This window comes from Schistocerca piceifrons, chromosome 5 (assembly GCF_021461385.2).
Source record: "Schistocerca piceifrons isolate TAMUIC-IGC-003096 chromosome 5, iqSchPice1.1, whole genome shotgun sequence".
NCBI lineage: Eukaryota > Metazoa > Arthropoda > Insecta > Orthoptera > Acrididae > Schistocerca > Schistocerca piceifrons.
Window position 1 is genome coordinate 189,780,412 of NC_060142.1, and position 19,884 is coordinate 189,800,295.

General features: G+C 37.8%; 1 protein-coding gene across 1 annotated transcript in view; it reads right to left on the minus strand.

Moving 5' to 3' along the window:
- LOC124799265 (39S ribosomal protein L3, mitochondrial) overlaps positions 1–19,884 on the minus strand; it is an 84,366-nt gene that overhangs the window by 49,178 nt on the left and 15,304 nt on the right. The window contains exons 3-4 of the mRNA XM_047262829.1: positions 19,588–19,833; positions 2,561–2,695 (exon numbers count right to left, since the gene is read on the minus strand). Coding sequence (XP_047118785.1) covers positions 2,561–2,695; positions 19,588–19,833 — 381 coding nt within the window. The remainder of the gene's footprint in view (positions 1–2,560; positions 2,696–19,587; positions 19,834–19,884) is intronic.

The window sequence follows — 19,884 nt, forward strand, 5'->3', positions numbered from 1 at the left end:
CTTGCATAAACTTTACGTAACCTAAGTCTGTTGTGGATGATTTTGCTGGCAGAGCTGTGACTAATTTGCAGACGATGTACAACTTCATTAATAGTTCATTGTCTGTCTAAGAGAATCATTTCATGTGAATGCTCAATGGTTTCTTCATTTGTGGTGGTAAACAGTCATCCGTCTCCTTCATCGTGCGTAACACTTGTGCGACCATTTCAGAATTTTTCAATCCACTCGTGCACACTCTACTGTGGCAAAACATTGTTCTCGTACTGTACTGCAAGTCTACGATGATTTTCGGCCCCTAATATGCCTTCCAACCACAAAAAATGTATCACTGAATGTTGCTCTTCTTTGGGGCAAATAGACAGCAGAGCAGCCATGATTAACAGCATGGCAGCGATAATGAAACTACCCAAGCAGCTTGAAAATTGCCACGATATAACAACAAATAAACAAAGCATGTGTCATCAACGTAAAACGACAGTACTACCAAAAGAAACAAAAATATAACTAAACTGTGGATAATAATTGACTTGCCCTTGTACATATCAAGAGAGAGATAAATAAATTAGGAAGATTTATGCCAAGCATCTGAAGACTTTAATGGAGACAATTTGTAACAACTGCAAATAAACCTTTAATTTCAGACACATATAAGGTGATTCACAAAGGTATGGAAATATTTTAATATGTTATTCTACAAGTAAAGCTAAAGAAAAAAGTTCATATAAACACAGGTCCGCAAATGTTTATTTATAGAGTTACAGCTAATACAAGATTTTGCATGAAATTTAGCAACTTAGCTAATATGAAGCCATTGCAAAACTGTACAAGGTTAAAGCAGAGCAAGATTTCCATTTATTTTGTTGTTATTGGTCTGGTGAATCTAATAAAACATGTCCCAGACATGTATCCGCAGTAGTTTTCCAGAACATACAGATTATGAACACTAGGTAGAGAACCTGTCTCCCGTAACAATCAAAATACTACACTAATCGTTCGTGCATTCAGAAACCTCCGAGTTGGATAACACACTCGATATTCATTAACTGCAGTGGGGGCATTACCATCACATTTGCCATAAATAAACACCATATCGGTGTATTCCTCTGTTGTAAATTTGAAAGGCATCCCTATTTCATAAATAATCTACAAACTACAACAGTTACTATGTGGTTTCAGTTACACACACTGTTGTTGTTAGGTTCTTTCAGTGAACAATACAGAAGGCTAACTCATTTCAACGTTAGGAAATGACAAACAACTCACTAACGGTCACCAAAAATGACAAACATTTCTACATTCGTAATGGAAAGTAAACAAATTTACTTGTATAATAATCTTTGCTTCTCTGAATGTTCTGGAAAACTACTGCAGGCACATGTCTGAGACACGTTTTATTAGATTCGTCAGACCAATAACAACAAAATAAATGGAAATCATGCTTTACTTTATCCTTGTACAGTTTTGCAATGGCTTCATATTAGGGAAGATGCTAAATTTCAGGCAAAATCTTTTATTAGCTGTAACTCTGTAACTAAACATTTGTAGACCTACGTTTATATGAACTTATTTCTTTAGTTTTACTTGTAGAATAACATATTAAAATATTTGCCTATCTTCATGAATCACCCTCTATTTCCTAAGCACCACAAAAATACAACATTCGTAAGTGTATAATTGTGTTTCACAAAACATTTTGCTTAAATGCAAAGTAAGTCAGCACAGAGTAAATAAGTAGCCAAACAAAATGAGAAATATTTACACAGCAGATATTTAATAAAAAATACTCATACCATTATTGCCCCTAGATAAATCTTTGCTTATCTAGATACTATGTAAACAATTGTGGAAAAATATCACTATGTGAAAAGAAGTCACAGAGCTTCTGGTTTCAAACGACTTTCTGATGAATTTAACTTTTTAAATACTCTGGAGGTCCTCAAGAAAATATCTGGACCAGTCCAAGATCAGACTACTGGAGAGTGGAGAAGACACCATAACACAGAATTAGAAGAGCTGTACAAGGAGCCAAACACCTTGGGAGTGATGAGAAGCAAAAGACTGCAATGGGATGGACATGTAGTTAGAATGGAGGCAACAAGGTGGCCCAAAATTGCAATGGACTAGATCCCGTCAGGCAGCAGACCAGTGGGAAGACCTAGAAAGAGATGGATCGATGGAGTGAGAGAAGACATGGTGCAGCTGGGAGTCACGGAAAACTGGGGACAGATAGCAGAAGACAGAGATAGATGGAGAGCTCTAACTGTGGTGGTGCGCGTTCCACTGGGCCTGATAGCGTGAATGAATGAAATACTCTGGAGTCTTAGCATCACAAAATGAAACAGGAAAAAACATTTTATATTCAAGAAATACTACACATGTATAGATAATTAAACTAAAGTTTACTGTGCAGTATAGTTTAATGTGAAGTACAGTATTACGCTCTTCTTTAAAAAAACATAATACTGTACTTTACATATGACTGACTACAGTCAAATCACTTGCTAAGCTCCAAGAAGTAAAACTGATATTTTTTTCTCGTGAACTAAGTTTTATTCCTTACCATTTGTGGATCTGCACTCTCTGCTCCAACTAGTAAACATCCATAGCGATTCGGATATTTCTGTCTTACAGCACGCTTCCGAGGGGGATCAAATTCTTCGGGTGGAATATACCGAATAATGTGATTGTCGACCACCTGCAAATGAATAACAATATTTAACTAAAAAATAAAATGAGGCAAAAAACAATAATAAAAATAACTATGGGTTTGGCCACGTTACAGAGGTGTGAAAGACCAGTGTATGAAAATACTGTATAGTTTTTCATTCAGTTCTTTAATTAGGAAAAGAAGGTCTTTACCCTTGTAAATACACACAATGATGAGCCATAGCCCACTGAAAGTGCCTGATGGTGTTGCAGGCACTTGACATGGTAAGGACAAATGGAGCATACATGAATAGGGTATCATTATAATGACGATAAATGCCACTGTTATAAAACACTTTCACAAAGGGCAATATCAAGGAAAGGATAGTTGTTACTCACCATACAGCAGAGATGCTGAGTTGCAAAAAGATACAACAAAACAACTGGCTGAAAGTTAGCTTTTAGTCAACAAGGCCTTTGTCAAAAACAGACCACACACACACACACACACACACACACACACACACACACACACACACACACGACCACAGTCTCTGGTTGCTGGATTCATTTTTTTCCACTGCTGAAATTTTTCACAAAGGGCAGATTGTTATGACCTGGTGATTGAGAATGGGCACAGCAAAGCTGGTTGTCTGTTTTGTGGTACTTTTGTGAGTATCTACAATAAGTGGTTGAAGAAGGTTCAAACCCAGGGTTGATGGTAAGGTGTTGTGGCAGATCTGATGATAGGAGTACACTACTGGCACAGACACTGTTCGGTGCACATTGTTGAACATGCAACTCTGCAGCAGGCGACACCTAACTATTCCCATGCCAACCCAACAAAATCTTTTATTACAATTACAGAGGGCATAGGACCACTTGCATTGGACTGTGGGTCAATGGAATCATGTTACCTGGTCAGATTAATATTTCTTGTTACAGAAGGTCAACTGTTGTGTCCAGATATGGTGACATCCAAGAAAATGGCTACTTGAAGCATGCAGTGTGCCATGGACTCTGCCCAATGGGGGCAGTATTATGCTATGGTGGGACATTCACCTGAGCTTCCATGGGACCTGTGGTAGTAACCAAAGGCATCACAACAGCTGTGGACTACACAAACACTACTGCAGGCCCCCAGCATATCTTACTGCTTGATGTCTTTCCGACGGTGGTGGCATTATCCAGCAGGCAGCTGGTTAACTGTCCATGTCACAGGGCCAGAATAATGCTATAGCGGTTTGAGGATAGTGAACTCACTCTGATGTCTTGGTGACCCAATTCACCAGATCTGACAAATGAGGTCACACTGGTTAGCACACTGGACTCACATTTACGAGGACAACAGTTCAAATCCCTCTCGCATCCTTCCCTAATCTGAGCTTGTGCTCCATCTTTAATGACTTCATTGTCAACAGAATGTTTATCACAAAGCTTTCTTTCTTTAATGACATTTATTATACAGAAAGTCCAAAATAGCTGCAATGTAATTATCAGTCTTTATTTCAAGACGGATCTGTTTTGGCTTTCGTTGCCATTTTCAGGTAACCTGTAAACACAATGTTGGTGAGATCATTTATGTACATAATATGCCTCAAATATTTGATTGCCTACAAATTTGTACTTATATCTACGTGAATCTGACGTTCACATTACTTCAATAGTAAACTGTTACATAACCGTTAGTGCTCAGCCGCGGCTAAAATCACGTAATAGTAATATTTCTTATAAATTGAATATGTTTTGACAGTTACCTGATAGTTCTCTTACTATGATGTTATGTGTTTACAAAGTACATGGGGATAGACAGCAATGATGTTACTTCTCGCTGGTTGGATTTCAACATAGGCTATCTTTGGTGGTCGTGTGTTATTTGTTTTTAATTTTATATCTTTTGCGTTCCAGTATTTCAATAAAGTTTTTTAAATAGAGATTGTTTAATATTTCTTGTGCACAGTTTCTCATGTATACATAAATTTCTAATTTTAATTAATTCTATTCCTACCCGTCCTTCCCACCCCTCCCACAGTGGTACTCCACTGCCAGTCAAACCTACACAATATATTCATCCATCCACACTCCACACCATCTCCCAACTCCTTGACTCATGGCTTACCCAACTCCTTGCCTCATGGCCTATATTCCTGCAATAGACACAGATGCAATATCTACCCCATACATCCTCCCACCACCACCAACTCAGCCCAGTCAGAGGCATCAATACCCCATCAAAGGCAGCACTATCTGTCAAAGCCGTCATGTGATCTACAAACTAAGTTGCAAGCACTGTGCTGCATTCCACGTGGGTGCGACAACCAACAAGCTGTCTGTCCACATGAATGACCACCGACAAATTGTCGCCAAGAGAAAGCCGGACCACCAAGTTGCTGAGCATGCTGCCCAACATAATGTCCTTCACTTCAATGATTGCTTCTCAGTCTACATTATCTGGATCCTTCCTACCAACAATAGCTTTTCCTGAATTGCGCAAGTGGGAACTCTCCCTGCAATGTAGCCCTCCTGGTCTCAGTCTTCTTTAATTCTGCTCCCACTCTACTGCTACAGAACCTTTCTATTCCACTAACACACACCCACTCGTTTTTTTACCCCTCCTCTAGTTCTCTCCTTTTCAGCCCCCCCCCAAACTTCACGAATGCGTGCAGTTACTTCTAGACTCAGTGGCCAAAGACAATGGTCATGCATGTACGAGTTGGAATTTTGGGTGTGTGTGTTCTGTGTAATGTTCTCTGCTTTAGAAAAAGGCCTTTTGGGGATCTTTGGTTATTGTATGTAGTACTTGCAAGGCATTTTCAATTTTATCGACTGTGATGTGTTGATTTTTGAGATGGAGAAAGAAGCTTGATTGGTTATTGTTACTACTTCTTATGTGTTCTTTGAATCTAATGTTAAAATTTTGTCCTGTCCGGCTGATGTACAAGTTACTGCAGTTGTTACACATGGTTTTATATATACCTGGGTTACACTCTCAGGATTTAGTGTTGGCCAAATGTAGTTTCATTTTGAGGTTGTTGCTGGTAAGAAAGACTAGTTGCATATTTGTGGTTTTAACAATGCATTTAATTTGTTGCATATCTGGTGAAGGTAAATTGTAGTTATACCCTTTTTTATGTTTAGTTGACATTTCTCTAGCTAGTCATATTTCATTGTGTATTGTGTTAAGTTCGGATGCAACGTGTTTGGTGTACTGTTTTGTGATTATGTCCAGATTAAAATTATTTCTGTGAGTTATGTAATGAAATGTGTCTAGTTCTTTTTATACTGCTTGTTTTTCTAGTGGTAGCTTAGTTAATCTATTAATCACTGAGTGGAAACTCAAGTAGGAATAGCAATAATGTAGGAAAAGATAGACTGTTACTTGCTACAAAATAATATGCTAAGCTGCAGACGGGCACAATTAAAAGACACTTACACATAAGCTTTCAGCCATAGCCGTCATTGGAAAAAGAGAAACACACCATTCATTTACACAAGGAAGCACACCTCACACATACGACTATCAATTCCAGCAGCTCAGGCCAAAATACTGGCATTCCGATGAAGGCTGTGGCTGAAAGCCTGGGTCTGTCTGCAATTGCACATGTTATCTTTGCAGTAAGCAGCAATCTACCTTTTCCTACACTGTTAATCACTGAGTGGAAATAGGCAAGTTCTGTGAATTGGATGACAGGAGTTGGTATTTAGAATATTGTCCATGGTTTTCCATAAATATCAAATGTGTGGTAGTTATTATTTTTGCTAACAGTTGGCAGTTACAAATACATAATTTTACAACAACTGAGTACTAACATTTATTGTACATGACAGTTCACTATCGATGTACTATGGATGTTAAGTTTAGCTTGACATATGTACCAATATGTAATGAAATAAATATGCACAGGTACTAATATGTAATGAAACAAATACGCAGGGTGTATTACATATGTAAATGATCTCACCAAAATTTTATGCACAGGTTATCTGAAAATAGTAATGAGAGCCGAAACAGACCTGTTGTGGAATAAAGACTGATAATTACATTTCAGCTATCCTTGACCTTTATAATATATGTCATTACTTTATGTATACTATTCTGCAGGCCCAAATAAACAAAGAACTTTCTTCCATTCTTCGCCTGATCTGATTCCCAATGGAATGCTATCTGGTGCCAAGTTCATCCACAAAAACCACTAGCCAATAATTTATGAGAATTGCATGGCCTGGGCATATTCATTTCACATATCTCCACCCTCCAGAGGTGGACCAACATGCAATTAATAAGGTGCTCATAATGTTTTGGCTCCTTCTCCCACAAGTCATTTTTGTACATTATAGAAATGTTGCTATCTCAGAAAAATTATTCACTTTTGTTGTGGATGGACACTACTTCAGTTTCTGGGGGTGTTTACTTATCCCAAAAACTATTCAATAGAGAAGGGGATGCCAGGTATTTTTGCAGAGATGTTAATAATCAATATGTAGCCTCACTACAAACATCTCTAAAGTTTCTTTCTTTGTGATACTGTATTGAAGATGTAGCATAGAGGAGTAATGACATGCAAAGACCTGCGGTCATTTAATGGACCATTCAGAGGATGTTGTGGAAACAGGAATGACTACTACTACTACTACTACTACTACTACATTCTAACTAACAACTACACTGCAGGAAAACTAACAGAGAAAAGATAATACCAACTAATGCAACAAGAAGGATCATGTGTGAAGACTACATAAATTTTCAGTCATGTTCTGGTGAAAGCTCTAACCAAAAATCCAATGAAATTCTTGGAATATTAGCATACTAATCTTTGAGCTCTTCACAGAGCAGAGTGAGAGGTGTGAACAAGGCAGCAGGCCATGACACAATTCTAATATGCAGCAGAATTAGATCTTTCCCCATCTCATATTTCCTGAGAATCTACTGTGCAGTGTAAACTTCTGCGTGACTGGGAAAGAGTAGAATGACTCCTGTCCATAAAAGGTATAAGATCAAATGCACAAAGCTGCAGGCCACTAACACCTATTGGGAGTGGATGAAAATATGGAAATGCCAAATCCACTACACATTACCATGCTTAATACAGTGTAGGCAAAACGTTGGCTATCAAAACAACTCCCAGTCATTGCAGAATGGACAATTACAGTACTGTGTGGTTTCCAAAGCAATCTGGTGCCATTATTCCTACAAAACAGTGGCAAGTTTAGGTAACAATGATGGAGGTAGATAGTGATCACACACACATTTCTTGAAAGCAGATCACGATGACTCAATAATATTGAGATTAGGTGACTCTGCTGGCAAGAGGAGATGCGACAATTCATCCTCATGCTCACAAAATCAGTCGTGGAGGATGTAAGCTACGTGAACAGGGGCGCTGTTGTTTTGGAACACAGTACCATCATTGGAGAACAAACATTGTGCTATGGGATGGACCCAATTTGCTTAAATTATCACATAATCCTTGGCAGTAACGTGACCGTGCAGAGTAACCAAGTGGCCCATGAGAAACCAATCTGTCTGCCAAATTCATCAGCAAACCACATCATGTTTCACTTTTGCACTCTTTGAACGTAGCTCAGTTAGAAGCTGGAAACCATGTGTAACAAAGACTCAACCAACCACATGACACTCTTCCACTGGTTCATAGTCCTGGTTTTATGGCTTTGGCACCATGTTTTCCTGTTATGGGCATTTGTATAATTGATGGCGGTTCTGGAATTCCAGGTTGCCCTGCAGTTGTCAGGTTGTCAAATGGAGCAACCTACATTGGCTGCAGTCAGTAGAGGCACAATACATTCCAGATTCTGTCGACAGACTCCGAGCAGAACTACTGTAAGTAATATTAATACACAGTAGTGAAGGAGATATGAGGCATAACTATATAGATTAACCTAGATGGAAGCCGCAATCACTCCATTTGCTATACACCGATCACATCAGTTGCACCTGGGAACAAGCCGCTAATTAAGTTCACTGTTAATCACTGCACATGCTAGAAGCTATTGCATTAGTGTGACGTCACCATGCTATACAGTTATTGGCTTCAGATGGAAAACTAACATCCGAGATGTAGTAACCTGACAGTTTTCACTTTGTTTCACCAAATAGGCTATAAAATTTTGCATGTTTTAAGGTAAAATTTGTGGCAGTTGTGTGTTGGCAAAGGTTCTATTACCTTGTACATCATTAGTAAAAGTGGTAGTCTTTTCAATTACATACTCTGGATATTACTAGTAGCAAAACCCTTTTTTTTCCCTAATAGGCCTATTATATGGTGTAAAATTTTGAAATTGCTTTCTTATTTGTTTATGGATTTGTAATTTGGTTTTGTCACTTGACATTATGAGTGTTGGTAAAACTGCTACCTATGAGGAGGAGCATGACATTCTCGCACCGACCTTGATTTAAAGCTTCTGTGCCTTTTTATACTTTATAATTCAGTAATTTAGGGATTTGGAGTGTTTTGCAGGCTAAGGATTGTGAAACTATTGATAATGAGCTAGACAGAGTGTGTTAGCATGGTGCAGTGGCTGCGCTGGCTATTGGGTGACGTAACAAGTCACTCGCCGATAAGAGCTCACTAGCTGGAAATGGCTGACGTTTCCTTGATTCTGATCGAGAACATTCTTTGAGACTCAGTATTTGAAATTAAAAAGTTGAAGATCATTTCTGAGCACAGTACATTGGAAATACATGCAAAAAGACAAGACAGAGTTTTAAGTGGCACAAGAAAAGGTGGTGGCTTGATCCCTTTGTACCGTATTGGCTCAGTCCAGAACACTTCGTTCATGACTTGTAGAAAATAAACTGATGCTATAAATGAGTCAACAAAAGATGATTTCTGACAGCTGGAAGCACTGTTGCCTGATTTCAACTGCAAACAAATACAGGTGAAAACAATAGCTGTCTATAGAGCTGCAACAACAATCAGGCATTGCCAAAAAGACATACACAAATTGGCATTATATGATTGGTTGAAGTAAAAGTGTGATGCAAGTGCGCCAAGCCCACTGAAACTGTCAGGGATCTTCTGTTGCTGATTTTACTCTAAATGTATAGTAATATTGAGTTTTTACAGTTTCTAACACACAATTCAACTAAACAAAAATTCTGATTACTCAAAATGGTCATATGATCAGTTGGTCTGAACAATTTGAATTCCTACATGTTTAGATATATGGTAAATGGTCATGGAAAACCCATTTTCAGTATCTTGTTCAAAAACTGAATGATGCTCTATTTACCATTAAAATGGCATCTGCATTAAGTGAAAGTCCAACATGGTAATCAGTCTACTTTGCTTATTTTCATTCATTTATGACATACAGTGTTATATTCAGGAGTACTCTTCCCATGCAAAAAGGGTATTTCTGGATCAAAAATAGGCAGTTAGAGCAAAATGTAGTGTAAGTTCACGAACCTCTTGTTGACCCCTGTTCTAGGTTCTGTAAACCCTGACACTGGCCTCTCATTACACATTTTCTTTAATGTCACTTGTTGTTAACAATATGAGATTATGCCCAAGAATTAGCAGCTTTCACTATGTTAACATTAGGCAGAAATCCAGTCCACATTTGTATTGCACGTCATTGACTCTTGTGCAGAAAGGCATATAGTATTCTGCTGTGTCCATTCTCAATAAGCTACCACAGGTGTGCAAGTTATTCTACATGTCCCTTTAGTGTTTTGTGGGCACATACTGGATTTTACACTTACTAATGCGGATGCTAGTGCACATGATAATGGTTGGGTTACTGTGGCGCTAGTACGTGGTGGTAAGGTGGAGACTGTATCAGGGCTGGAGACATTTAACAGCCGAGAACTTGTTGCTTATCGTACATTTCAGACATGTGAAGTGTACAATGCCATTGGTTCTTAGGATGAGGAATTGTCGTGAGGTAAACGAATCAGAGACTGTGTCTGCATGGCTTAAAGGCACATTGAAATGTGCTAAGATTAAAGTTATTATTATACATATATTTTATAAAAAAAGCAGCAATCCTCGCACCTTCAAGAGGTCTTGCACACATGCGGTTCTCCGTCACCTGAGTGCACACTTCCCTCATTACGAAGCCACAATACCTGAGGAGGAAGAGAGGTAAGTGGAGAAAGAGAGGAGGACAATGGTACACTCCACATGGCAGTGTAGTTGCGCAAGGAACACTGAACGCTTACGTAAAGCTTGGTTTTAAATTTCATATTTCTCAACAGCACAGATCACAAACAAAACATATTTTCATTGTTTTTAATTATTTTTGGTGCATTGGAGACAAAAAAATTTTACATCTGTTACAAACTGTTGACATACGGACACTTGCAGAAAATTTAGCATTTTCTTTACTCAGATTGCCATGTAATTGTGACTCATTTAAGTTCATAATTGAGAAAAGCCTTTCACACACATATGCTTATCAAAACATTGTATCATGTTTGCAACCTCATTAGATAAACACGGACACACTTACCAAGAAAAACTATGTAGAACTCCTGGATAGAATTAATGTAAAAGAATTTGCCTTTTAAAAGGAAATTTCACTAATCAGATTTCTCAACTGAAACAGCAAAAGGTCTTGAAAACAGCTCAAAGACAGACATAAGATTGGCAGTGTCCTCAAAATGTTTAGAAAAGTATTCCAGTAATTCTTTCAACACCACAATGAATTGTTCAAAATTTACATTTTCTTTAGTGGCAGAGAGCTTAGGGAAGTGGAAGGTATTTTTGCTTTCCATAATGTGATTTTCTTTTTAAATGCAGCCCCACCAAATCAGAAATAAACTGTTTCTCAACTTGCAAATCTTACTATGGGTAGCATACAATCAAGTTAATTTAAAATGCGAGATTTGCAATCCATTCCACACATTACAATTTTCATTCCTGCTTTCCTTCTTCCTTCAAAATTTCAGGAATAAAGGGTCCTAATCTAAAAAATCATTCCAGGCATGTCCCTTGACCAAACCAATGTACTTCAGTGTAATATATAACATTTCCATACTCTCCATTGAACTCTAACAAAAAATGTTGTATAATAAGTGTGTTGACACCAAAAAATTTACTATCTGTACCACTAATTTCATCCTCATGCTTGAAAATTTAGCATAAAGTGCTTCTTGATGTACAAAACCTTGAATCCTTTACAAATCATCTGTCGATCATTGTAATTTTTTTGCTTTCTTATTGTAACTAAATATTTAATTTCATTTTGCATGTTGTTGTAATGCCATTACAAGACAAATCTGAGATACAATTGATTATGTAACTGTACATTACATATTGTGGAATCTAATCCTTCTCACCTGTGATACCCATTAATTTTTAAAGGCTTGTAATGATAGATCACTAGACTGCCTCTTGTGCAAACAGCCACTGGACCCGCGATCTTCCTCTATACAATGGGCAAACGGAGTAGGGTAAACAGCACTGACACCACGAGTCTGCCAAATTGAAGAAAGTCATGTCGACTGGAAGAGGCTGCACTAAATGCTGGAAGAAATAGTGTCACATTGCAATACTAAGTGAAATGTCACACTATAATAAGTAGTTCTGAGAAGGATTGAGCAAACCCAAGATGTACTGCGTAGGGCCAAGACTCGGTATGCATGCATGCAACACATTGTGCACATGTGCAGTTCTGCACGCTGTGGCTGACCCTCAGCAGCTTCGCTATCTGCATAGGATTCTTGCAAATTTTATTTTTTATTAGCTTTGCCAATGTAATTTCATGTTTCTTGACCACAGAGATCAACTCATTAACTTGGTTATATGGAACTGGGCACATAAATAAATGAACAAGACTGTTTACTGATGATCCTATTGTTTACAGGAAAGTGCCGTTGGTGGACGATTGTAAGCAAATGCAGAAAGACTTTAAAAAAGATTTAAATGTGGAGTAAATGTAAGATAATGTGTATAACAAAGAAAAAAGAACATGGTAGTATTCAATTACAGGATCAGCTGTGTACATCTTCACGCATATTACACTGTATAAGTGTTTGCGGCAATACTAAGAAGCGATCTTAAAAGAAAAGGCACAAAAGACACCAATGTTCTAAATCTAGAATACAGTTCCAGTGCATGGAACTCTTATCAAGCACAAATGACCATTCCAGTGCATGGAAACCTTATCAAGCAAAAATGACAACAGAAATCAAACACATTCAAAGACACACTGTAAAAGGTCGGTATAGCCTAGTATAAGTAACGTAAGTGCTTGGGAAACTTAAATGAGACACCCTGGAACAAAGAGTTTCACAAAACTCTGCAGGGAAAATTTACAGGACCTGTAGCCAAAGAAGAAAGAGCAACCATTATGCCGCCACCATGGCAGTAAGATGAGAGAGATTAGGAAACATATAGAGGCATATACTTCCCCTTGTTCGATATGTGAATACAACAGGACACAAAATAAATAGTAATGGCATGATGTACCTTCCACCATGCATTGTATTAGGTTGGTCCATAACTCTGGAGTGATTTTCTTTTGCATGTTTGTACTCCGGTTGCTACAGGTTTATTTATCGATTGTCATTTTTTATTTGTAGTTCACTGTCACTATTTGAGTTTACAAATTGTCATTTGGATATAGTGAGTGGTGCTTTGGAAACTAGAAAATGGGGTGTCAAGTGGAGAAAACAAACATTTCCAACATATTCTTCCGTTTGACTTCAGTAGAGGGCAGACAGCAGCACAGGCAGCCAGAAACATTTGTGCTGTGTATGGGGATTGTGCCACTGGACAGGGCAAGGCAAGGCAAGAAAACAGTTTTCTCATTTTAAGAAGGATCATTTTGACATTAGTGACTCTCCCTGTTGAGAAAGACCTTGGGTATTAGATGAAGATTGTTTATACACATTGATCCACAATGACTCATGTCAGTGTACTCAACTAGGAACTGTTTTGACAAGGGCTATTAAAACCAAAAGAGACTGTAATGATGTATGTTAAGTGCTAAGGTTTTCCAGACGGGGTTAATTTGCGAGACTTGAAAGCGCATGTGAAACTTGTGTAGTTGTTTTATTGTGAAGAAGAAAATATAGCGAAGTTGATATGAAAGTATTCTGAGAGTAAGAAATCATTTCAAGAGTAGAGAAGAAGTTCAGTATCATTTCCCTAACCAGCACGAAATCTTCGAAGAAAAAGCATTATGAAGATTGACGCAGCCGTCTGTCCTGAGAAGAAGATTGGCAGCACACAATACGTAAATCACTCGTGAGAGACGTGTGAGTGTTGCGCCCCAGTACCACGCAGTCTCCGGTCGCCAGCAAAATGTTAGAACATGGCGACAAAGTGACAGGACTCGAAGAAAACGGGAAATTGTAAGCCAAAAACGGGAAGAAGATATTTGAGTTGATGTAGTAACCAGGCATAACAAGACAAAGAAACTGTTGCACAGAATTGGATTCTGCCTAAAAGGAAAAAAGGGTGAAAAAGTTAATAAGCAATGAACAAAGGAAGATGCAGAGAATAGTTCGACTAAGAAGATTTGGTGTGGGGAAGTAAGCAGTCCTCACACATACATCGATCCGGCCGACGCTGACGCATTATCCTGCCAACAATGCCGACGGGGTAACCAGCCGCTGTCGCCGACTGCAACTGTCGTTCACCATTGCTGACTTTGTGTCCACTCGCTGATGACGCATCCAACATTCGACACTGCCAGCGCCCATGCTGTTCACCGGTGCCGATTCTAAACCTGCTTACCGATGCAGCCCAGACCTCTATGATGGGTGAGCGAAAAACAATAACTGTTTGGTAAAGTTGAAAGAACTGCAGAACAATAAACTGTTGGTGTAGTTATTGTACACAATATTGTATTTTAGGTTAGATTCGAAAAAGAAAAAAGGAAAAAAAAAAAAAAGAAATAGAGAAATGGGTAATATTCAGAAAGTTGGAGAAACTTCAGAAGCAGCCATGGCCATGATGGTGAATAAGGAAATGCCAGACTTGTCTGAAGTAATAAATTTAATCAAAGCTCAGAGTATACAATTAAATACTAGATTAGATGAACAGAGAGCAGATTCAGCTTCTTTAAGACAAGAAGTAAATGCATAAAATGCTTCGTTAAGACAGGAACTGAGTGTTTTTTTTAAGAAAGGCATTCAATGAAACTAAGTGCTCAAAGTCTTAAGTAAGATTTAGTAAATACACAATTGAACATCAAATTAGATGCTCATAGTGAGGTTTTAAGTAGCCAAAGTGAAATCTTAAACATTCAAGCAACAAATATAAGTTTGCTAAAGACTGAATTTGACATTCTGAATAATAAAGTCGAGAATCTGAAGTTAGATTTAAAGAATGAACTAACCAGTTCTTTAAATGCTCACATTAATCAATTATTTACTGAATTTAACCAGAGACCGGATGTGAAATTTCAAGATTTAACTAAGAAATTAGAATTTGACGTTGAAGATAAGTGTAACAATGTAGAATCGGAGTGTAATGAAAAATTTGGATTATTTCAGAATGTATGTAAGGTTACGTTTGATGCAGTGAAATGAAGACTACATACCTTAAAATATAGTGTAGAAAGACAGGATAAGCTGATCCCTATTGTCCAATCACAAATTGCAGGTGTCAACACTCAAGTCGATGATGTGGAGAGAAATTTTAAAAAGCTAGCAACCTCAGACACCACATATATATATATAAGCAGTCTGGAGGAACAGGTAGAGGTAATAATCGAACAAAAAGTTGCCGAGAGGATAAACCCAGACAATGTTCCGTCTCATTTAGCTTTGGAATTTAATGATACAAAGAAAGGCATCGATAGTTTATGGAAAAAATTCAAACCTGTCCATGACAAAGCAGAAAATAGGATAACTTTACCCGCTATTGGGTTATATAGTAAAGTGGTGACTGTTTTGTTGTGGGTAGTCTTTCACATAAAACGAAAAGTACCGATTTGCGTTTGCTCAAAAGGGGTTAATATCAGATCCATGGGATCCGGGCGGAGTCGCATCTGTTCCCCAGGGACGTTAACATTCTGTGTTAACGGGCAGAGTGACAACTGTCAGTTCCTGGGTTGTTTTTGGTGTTACTTCCACATTAGTTTTCCTACACCAAATTCCCTTCAAATCTTCAACTATTCTGTAATCTATTCACAACCTCTTAAACTATCCTATCATGTTAGTATTTAAGTGACCGAATGTGACTAATGTAAGAGAATCACGAATAAACAGTGATCTCTAAACATAAAAAGGAACAAACAGAATAATATTCTAGTAGAAGGTATAATATGATGGTAATATGTAAACAGAGTGACATCAAGATGGAATGAACAGAATAGAGTATTCTATTTAAGAATAATATAATATGAAGTGCCTAATTAGATGACTATTTTATACAATAGTGTATAACTTTCTAATTTTATAGAATATTTTATACCTTTTGATGAGATGTGATGTAGACGGGGAGGGTTTATATCAATTTTGAAAGAGGTGGTAGGTGTAGGTACAAACATGACTAACACCACACACACACACACACACACACACACACACACACACACACACACACCACACCTTTCATTCAGACAACCCTCGCAGACAAGTGTGACTGATTCTTCACCATTTGCCGTTCCATGGGGTTTGCAAAGATTCTTTCTTCGGGGACTTTAAAAGTGAAGGTGAGAATGCCCATTGTGCAGGAGACGTTTAACATCAGACCTCCTCCGGCTTCTCACTCAATTACTGGCTAAGTAGGGGTCCTGGGGAATGGGGGTGAGAAGGGTCTTCCTGTCTTTGGAGCTATCTTCTTTTTCTCCTATGATCTTAGCAATCATCTCTATTTTTTCCTTTCTTACTTCTCATATGAGTACTGGTCAATCTTTCCCTCTTTCCGTATGCATATACTTCTATCACTGAAGTCCTTCTCATTCTCAATGGTCTCCTATAACCTTCAACTTATTTCAAATAAGTAGGCCGAAGAATCAGGCTGCACAAACACACATCAACATACACACAAAATTACACTTAGGCACAAACATGAAAATTACGGGCTAGAAATCTAAAGCAATGTCAGAACTGCCGAGGGTTGAAGGAGAATAAAGACATATGTACATCTGGGTAGATGCACATATTGTGCAGGCAGGGGCACCAAGAAGGGGATTGACCTGTACCACAGTAGATTAGGAAGTTTAAAGGGGCATACCTACCAAAACGGAAAGAGGAAGAGCATTCATAGTATCAACCTGTATGTAAGGTATAGGTACTGTGCCTAAAAGGAAAAGGGCAGTATCGTGACAAAAGTCACACATTTTGTAGAGATTATTCTGGTAAGTTTGAATTCTCTATTCCACTAGCATTGTCAAGTTTTATATTTATAAGTGTCTGAAAGAACCTTTTCATTTGACCAGAGTTCCTGCAGGCTACAGGAAATGGTAGTTAATGAAATTAATACGTACTAAAGAAAAAACAGTACAGAGAAGAAGAGTAAAGAACAACATAATTAAGCATCTATGACACCTGGAGTCTGTGATTGGAGGTTAAGAATGGGGACAAATGAGATATGTTTTATCTGGAGACTCTTATACTCTGTTGTTTGACTTGTTAGGAGCAAGAATTGTTTTGACAAGGGTTATTACAACCAAAAGAGACTGTAATGATATATGTTAAGTACTAAGGTTTTTCAGATGGGGTTGATGTACGAGACTTGAAAGCGCATGTGAAACTTGTGTGGTGGTTTTATTGTGAAGAAGAAAATCATTTCAAAAGTAGAGAAGAAGTTCAGTATCATTTCCCTAAGCAGCACGAAATCTTCGAAGAAGCATTGTGAAGATCGACACAGCTGTCTGTCTTGAGAAGAAGATCGGCTGCACACAATATGTAAATCACCCGCAACAGATGTGCGAGTCTTGCACCCCAGTACCACACAGTCTCCAGTCGTCAGGAAAACGTTAGAAGGCACCTACTGAACTTGATTTAATTATACTAAAAATATTGTGCTTTATGTGACAGATCGACAATTTCAATGGCTGCGGTGATTATTCGGTGCCGCACACTACTGGAAGCACCAGTACGTAATACAAATTATGTTTATTGAGCTTGAATGTAATGGTCTGTTGATATTGGTATGAGTTGAAGTTCAACAGAGACTGTGCACAGATTCATAAATTACCTTCAAAATTCTTTCCAATCAATTTTTATAATTATTCATGCAATTATTCATCCAGTTCTATTGCCACATCCTATTCACAAGGGGGCGGGGGGGGGGGGGGGGGGATGTTTGAGCCTTGCACCTTTGGAAAAGTAATCTGAGACTTACCCACAGAGCCATACCCTCCCCAGCCATAAGATATCAGAATTACTTTCTTAACCTGTTACCTACAAAATAGTGTAATCAGCAGGTTTTAATAAATAGAATGATTTACACATAACTGATAATGTAATATGTTCATGAAATGTAAATGAATATTACTTCATATTTCTTAGTACGTTTTTCTTAGTTTTAATATGGCAGATGATCTGAATAATAAACCTTATTCACAATATATTTTGTTGCTGGCTGCAATGTCTGTTTCTCATTAGTAATGTGTTAGAAATTAAGTAAGGATGGAGGACTAGGGTTTAAAGTCCTGCAGATTCATTAGAGACAAAACACAAGTTCAGATAAGGATTGGCTATGTAGGAAATTCAATGTGTTCTTTGCAAAGGCATCATATGGAAGTCACATTAATTAACTTGGGGAAATCATGGAAAACCTAAATTTTGTACGATCAAATGGGGCTTCTGAATCTCACTACTCTTGAATGCAAGTCCACTGTATTAACAACAGCGCCTCATATAACTTGTGAGAAGTGTGGTTCTAGATTCAGATTATTTAGACTACAAGGGTACTTCAAAAAGTAATGCCTTGAGCGCCATAAAAACTTTAATAATGAACTTATAACACACGAATTATTACTGCCACCTACACAGGACTACCACGTGTTTGTAAACATTTGTGCCATTGTTGAACCAAGGCATCAAAACAGGTTTTGAAAAATTCAGGATACTGCTTCTGGACCCATTTTTCTCAGAATCATTTAAAAGTTGTGGATAGTTATCTCTAACACATCTGTCTCCTCGTATCACTTTATCAGCATGTAATAGTTGTTGCAGACTGGCCGCCGTGCAATTTATCTGCAATGCCCGTTTCTCCATTAACAAACTACTTCATCTTTTTTTGCTGATGTTCACTACAGCCTCCCCTACACTTTCTTCATGGATAAAGTTACAGCAGCTTCAAATTCATGAGTCGGGAAACAAAACCCTGAATTTTTCAAAACGGGTTTTTATGCCTGGGATTGATGAAGGCACAAATGTGTGCAAATGCAAGGTGTACAGTTCCGGCTATGATCTGTACTAATTCCAATGTTACATCCTCATCATTAAATTAAGTTTTAAAACTGTCTCCTGTAACAAAAAATCCTCCAAGGAATATTAAAGATATCTGCACCATCATACTAATTTTTCCATGGAATACACGAAAAAACAAACAACTGTCTTCAATGTAATTTGTTGGATATTTTATATGGTGTATTAAACTGGAGTGTTTCGGTAAATTCATCAGACGTACTGCAAGACAGAAATATTAAACTGTTCAACTCATAAACTCCCATGAAAACTGTAACTGACTAGCAAGAATACATTCACATGCACAGGAAATTGTAATTAGTGGACTACGACTTATTAAATGTGCAAGTGAGTCTGTAAGCAAAATAGCTGATTGAGTAGTTCTGTAATAATAGGTACTGTATGAACTCTGAAAAATGCTGAGTCCAAGTTTGCATTGCTACTAAATAACAAAGAAATGATATTATGTGTGTATCCATGTGTCAGAAGTCTAATACTAAACACAATGTCTGCAGTTATTTAACAACAGAGCAAATTAAAAAGAAGATGTGGAGTGCTTATCCACATTTTAAAAAGATTACCTCATTTGTTTAGTTGGGACTTACCTGCAATAGTGTTGTATGTATTTTGGAGCCATCTTTCAGCCACATTGGGTAACAACCAATTTTCCTTGCAATAACACCTGTTCTCCTCGTCTTAGGAGTCCATTCACCACGTTCCAAAGGTGCATTTTTGAGTGGGCTTTGTTGACAGGTACGTACTCCTCCAATAACAGCTGGTGGTCCATATTTATCTTGGACTACTTCCTTGATAAATGCTGAGTTTTCTTGAGTCAAATTTTCATTATAATTCTGCGAAAAGAATTTTATAGCAATTATTATTGCTTATGAAAATGAAATGAG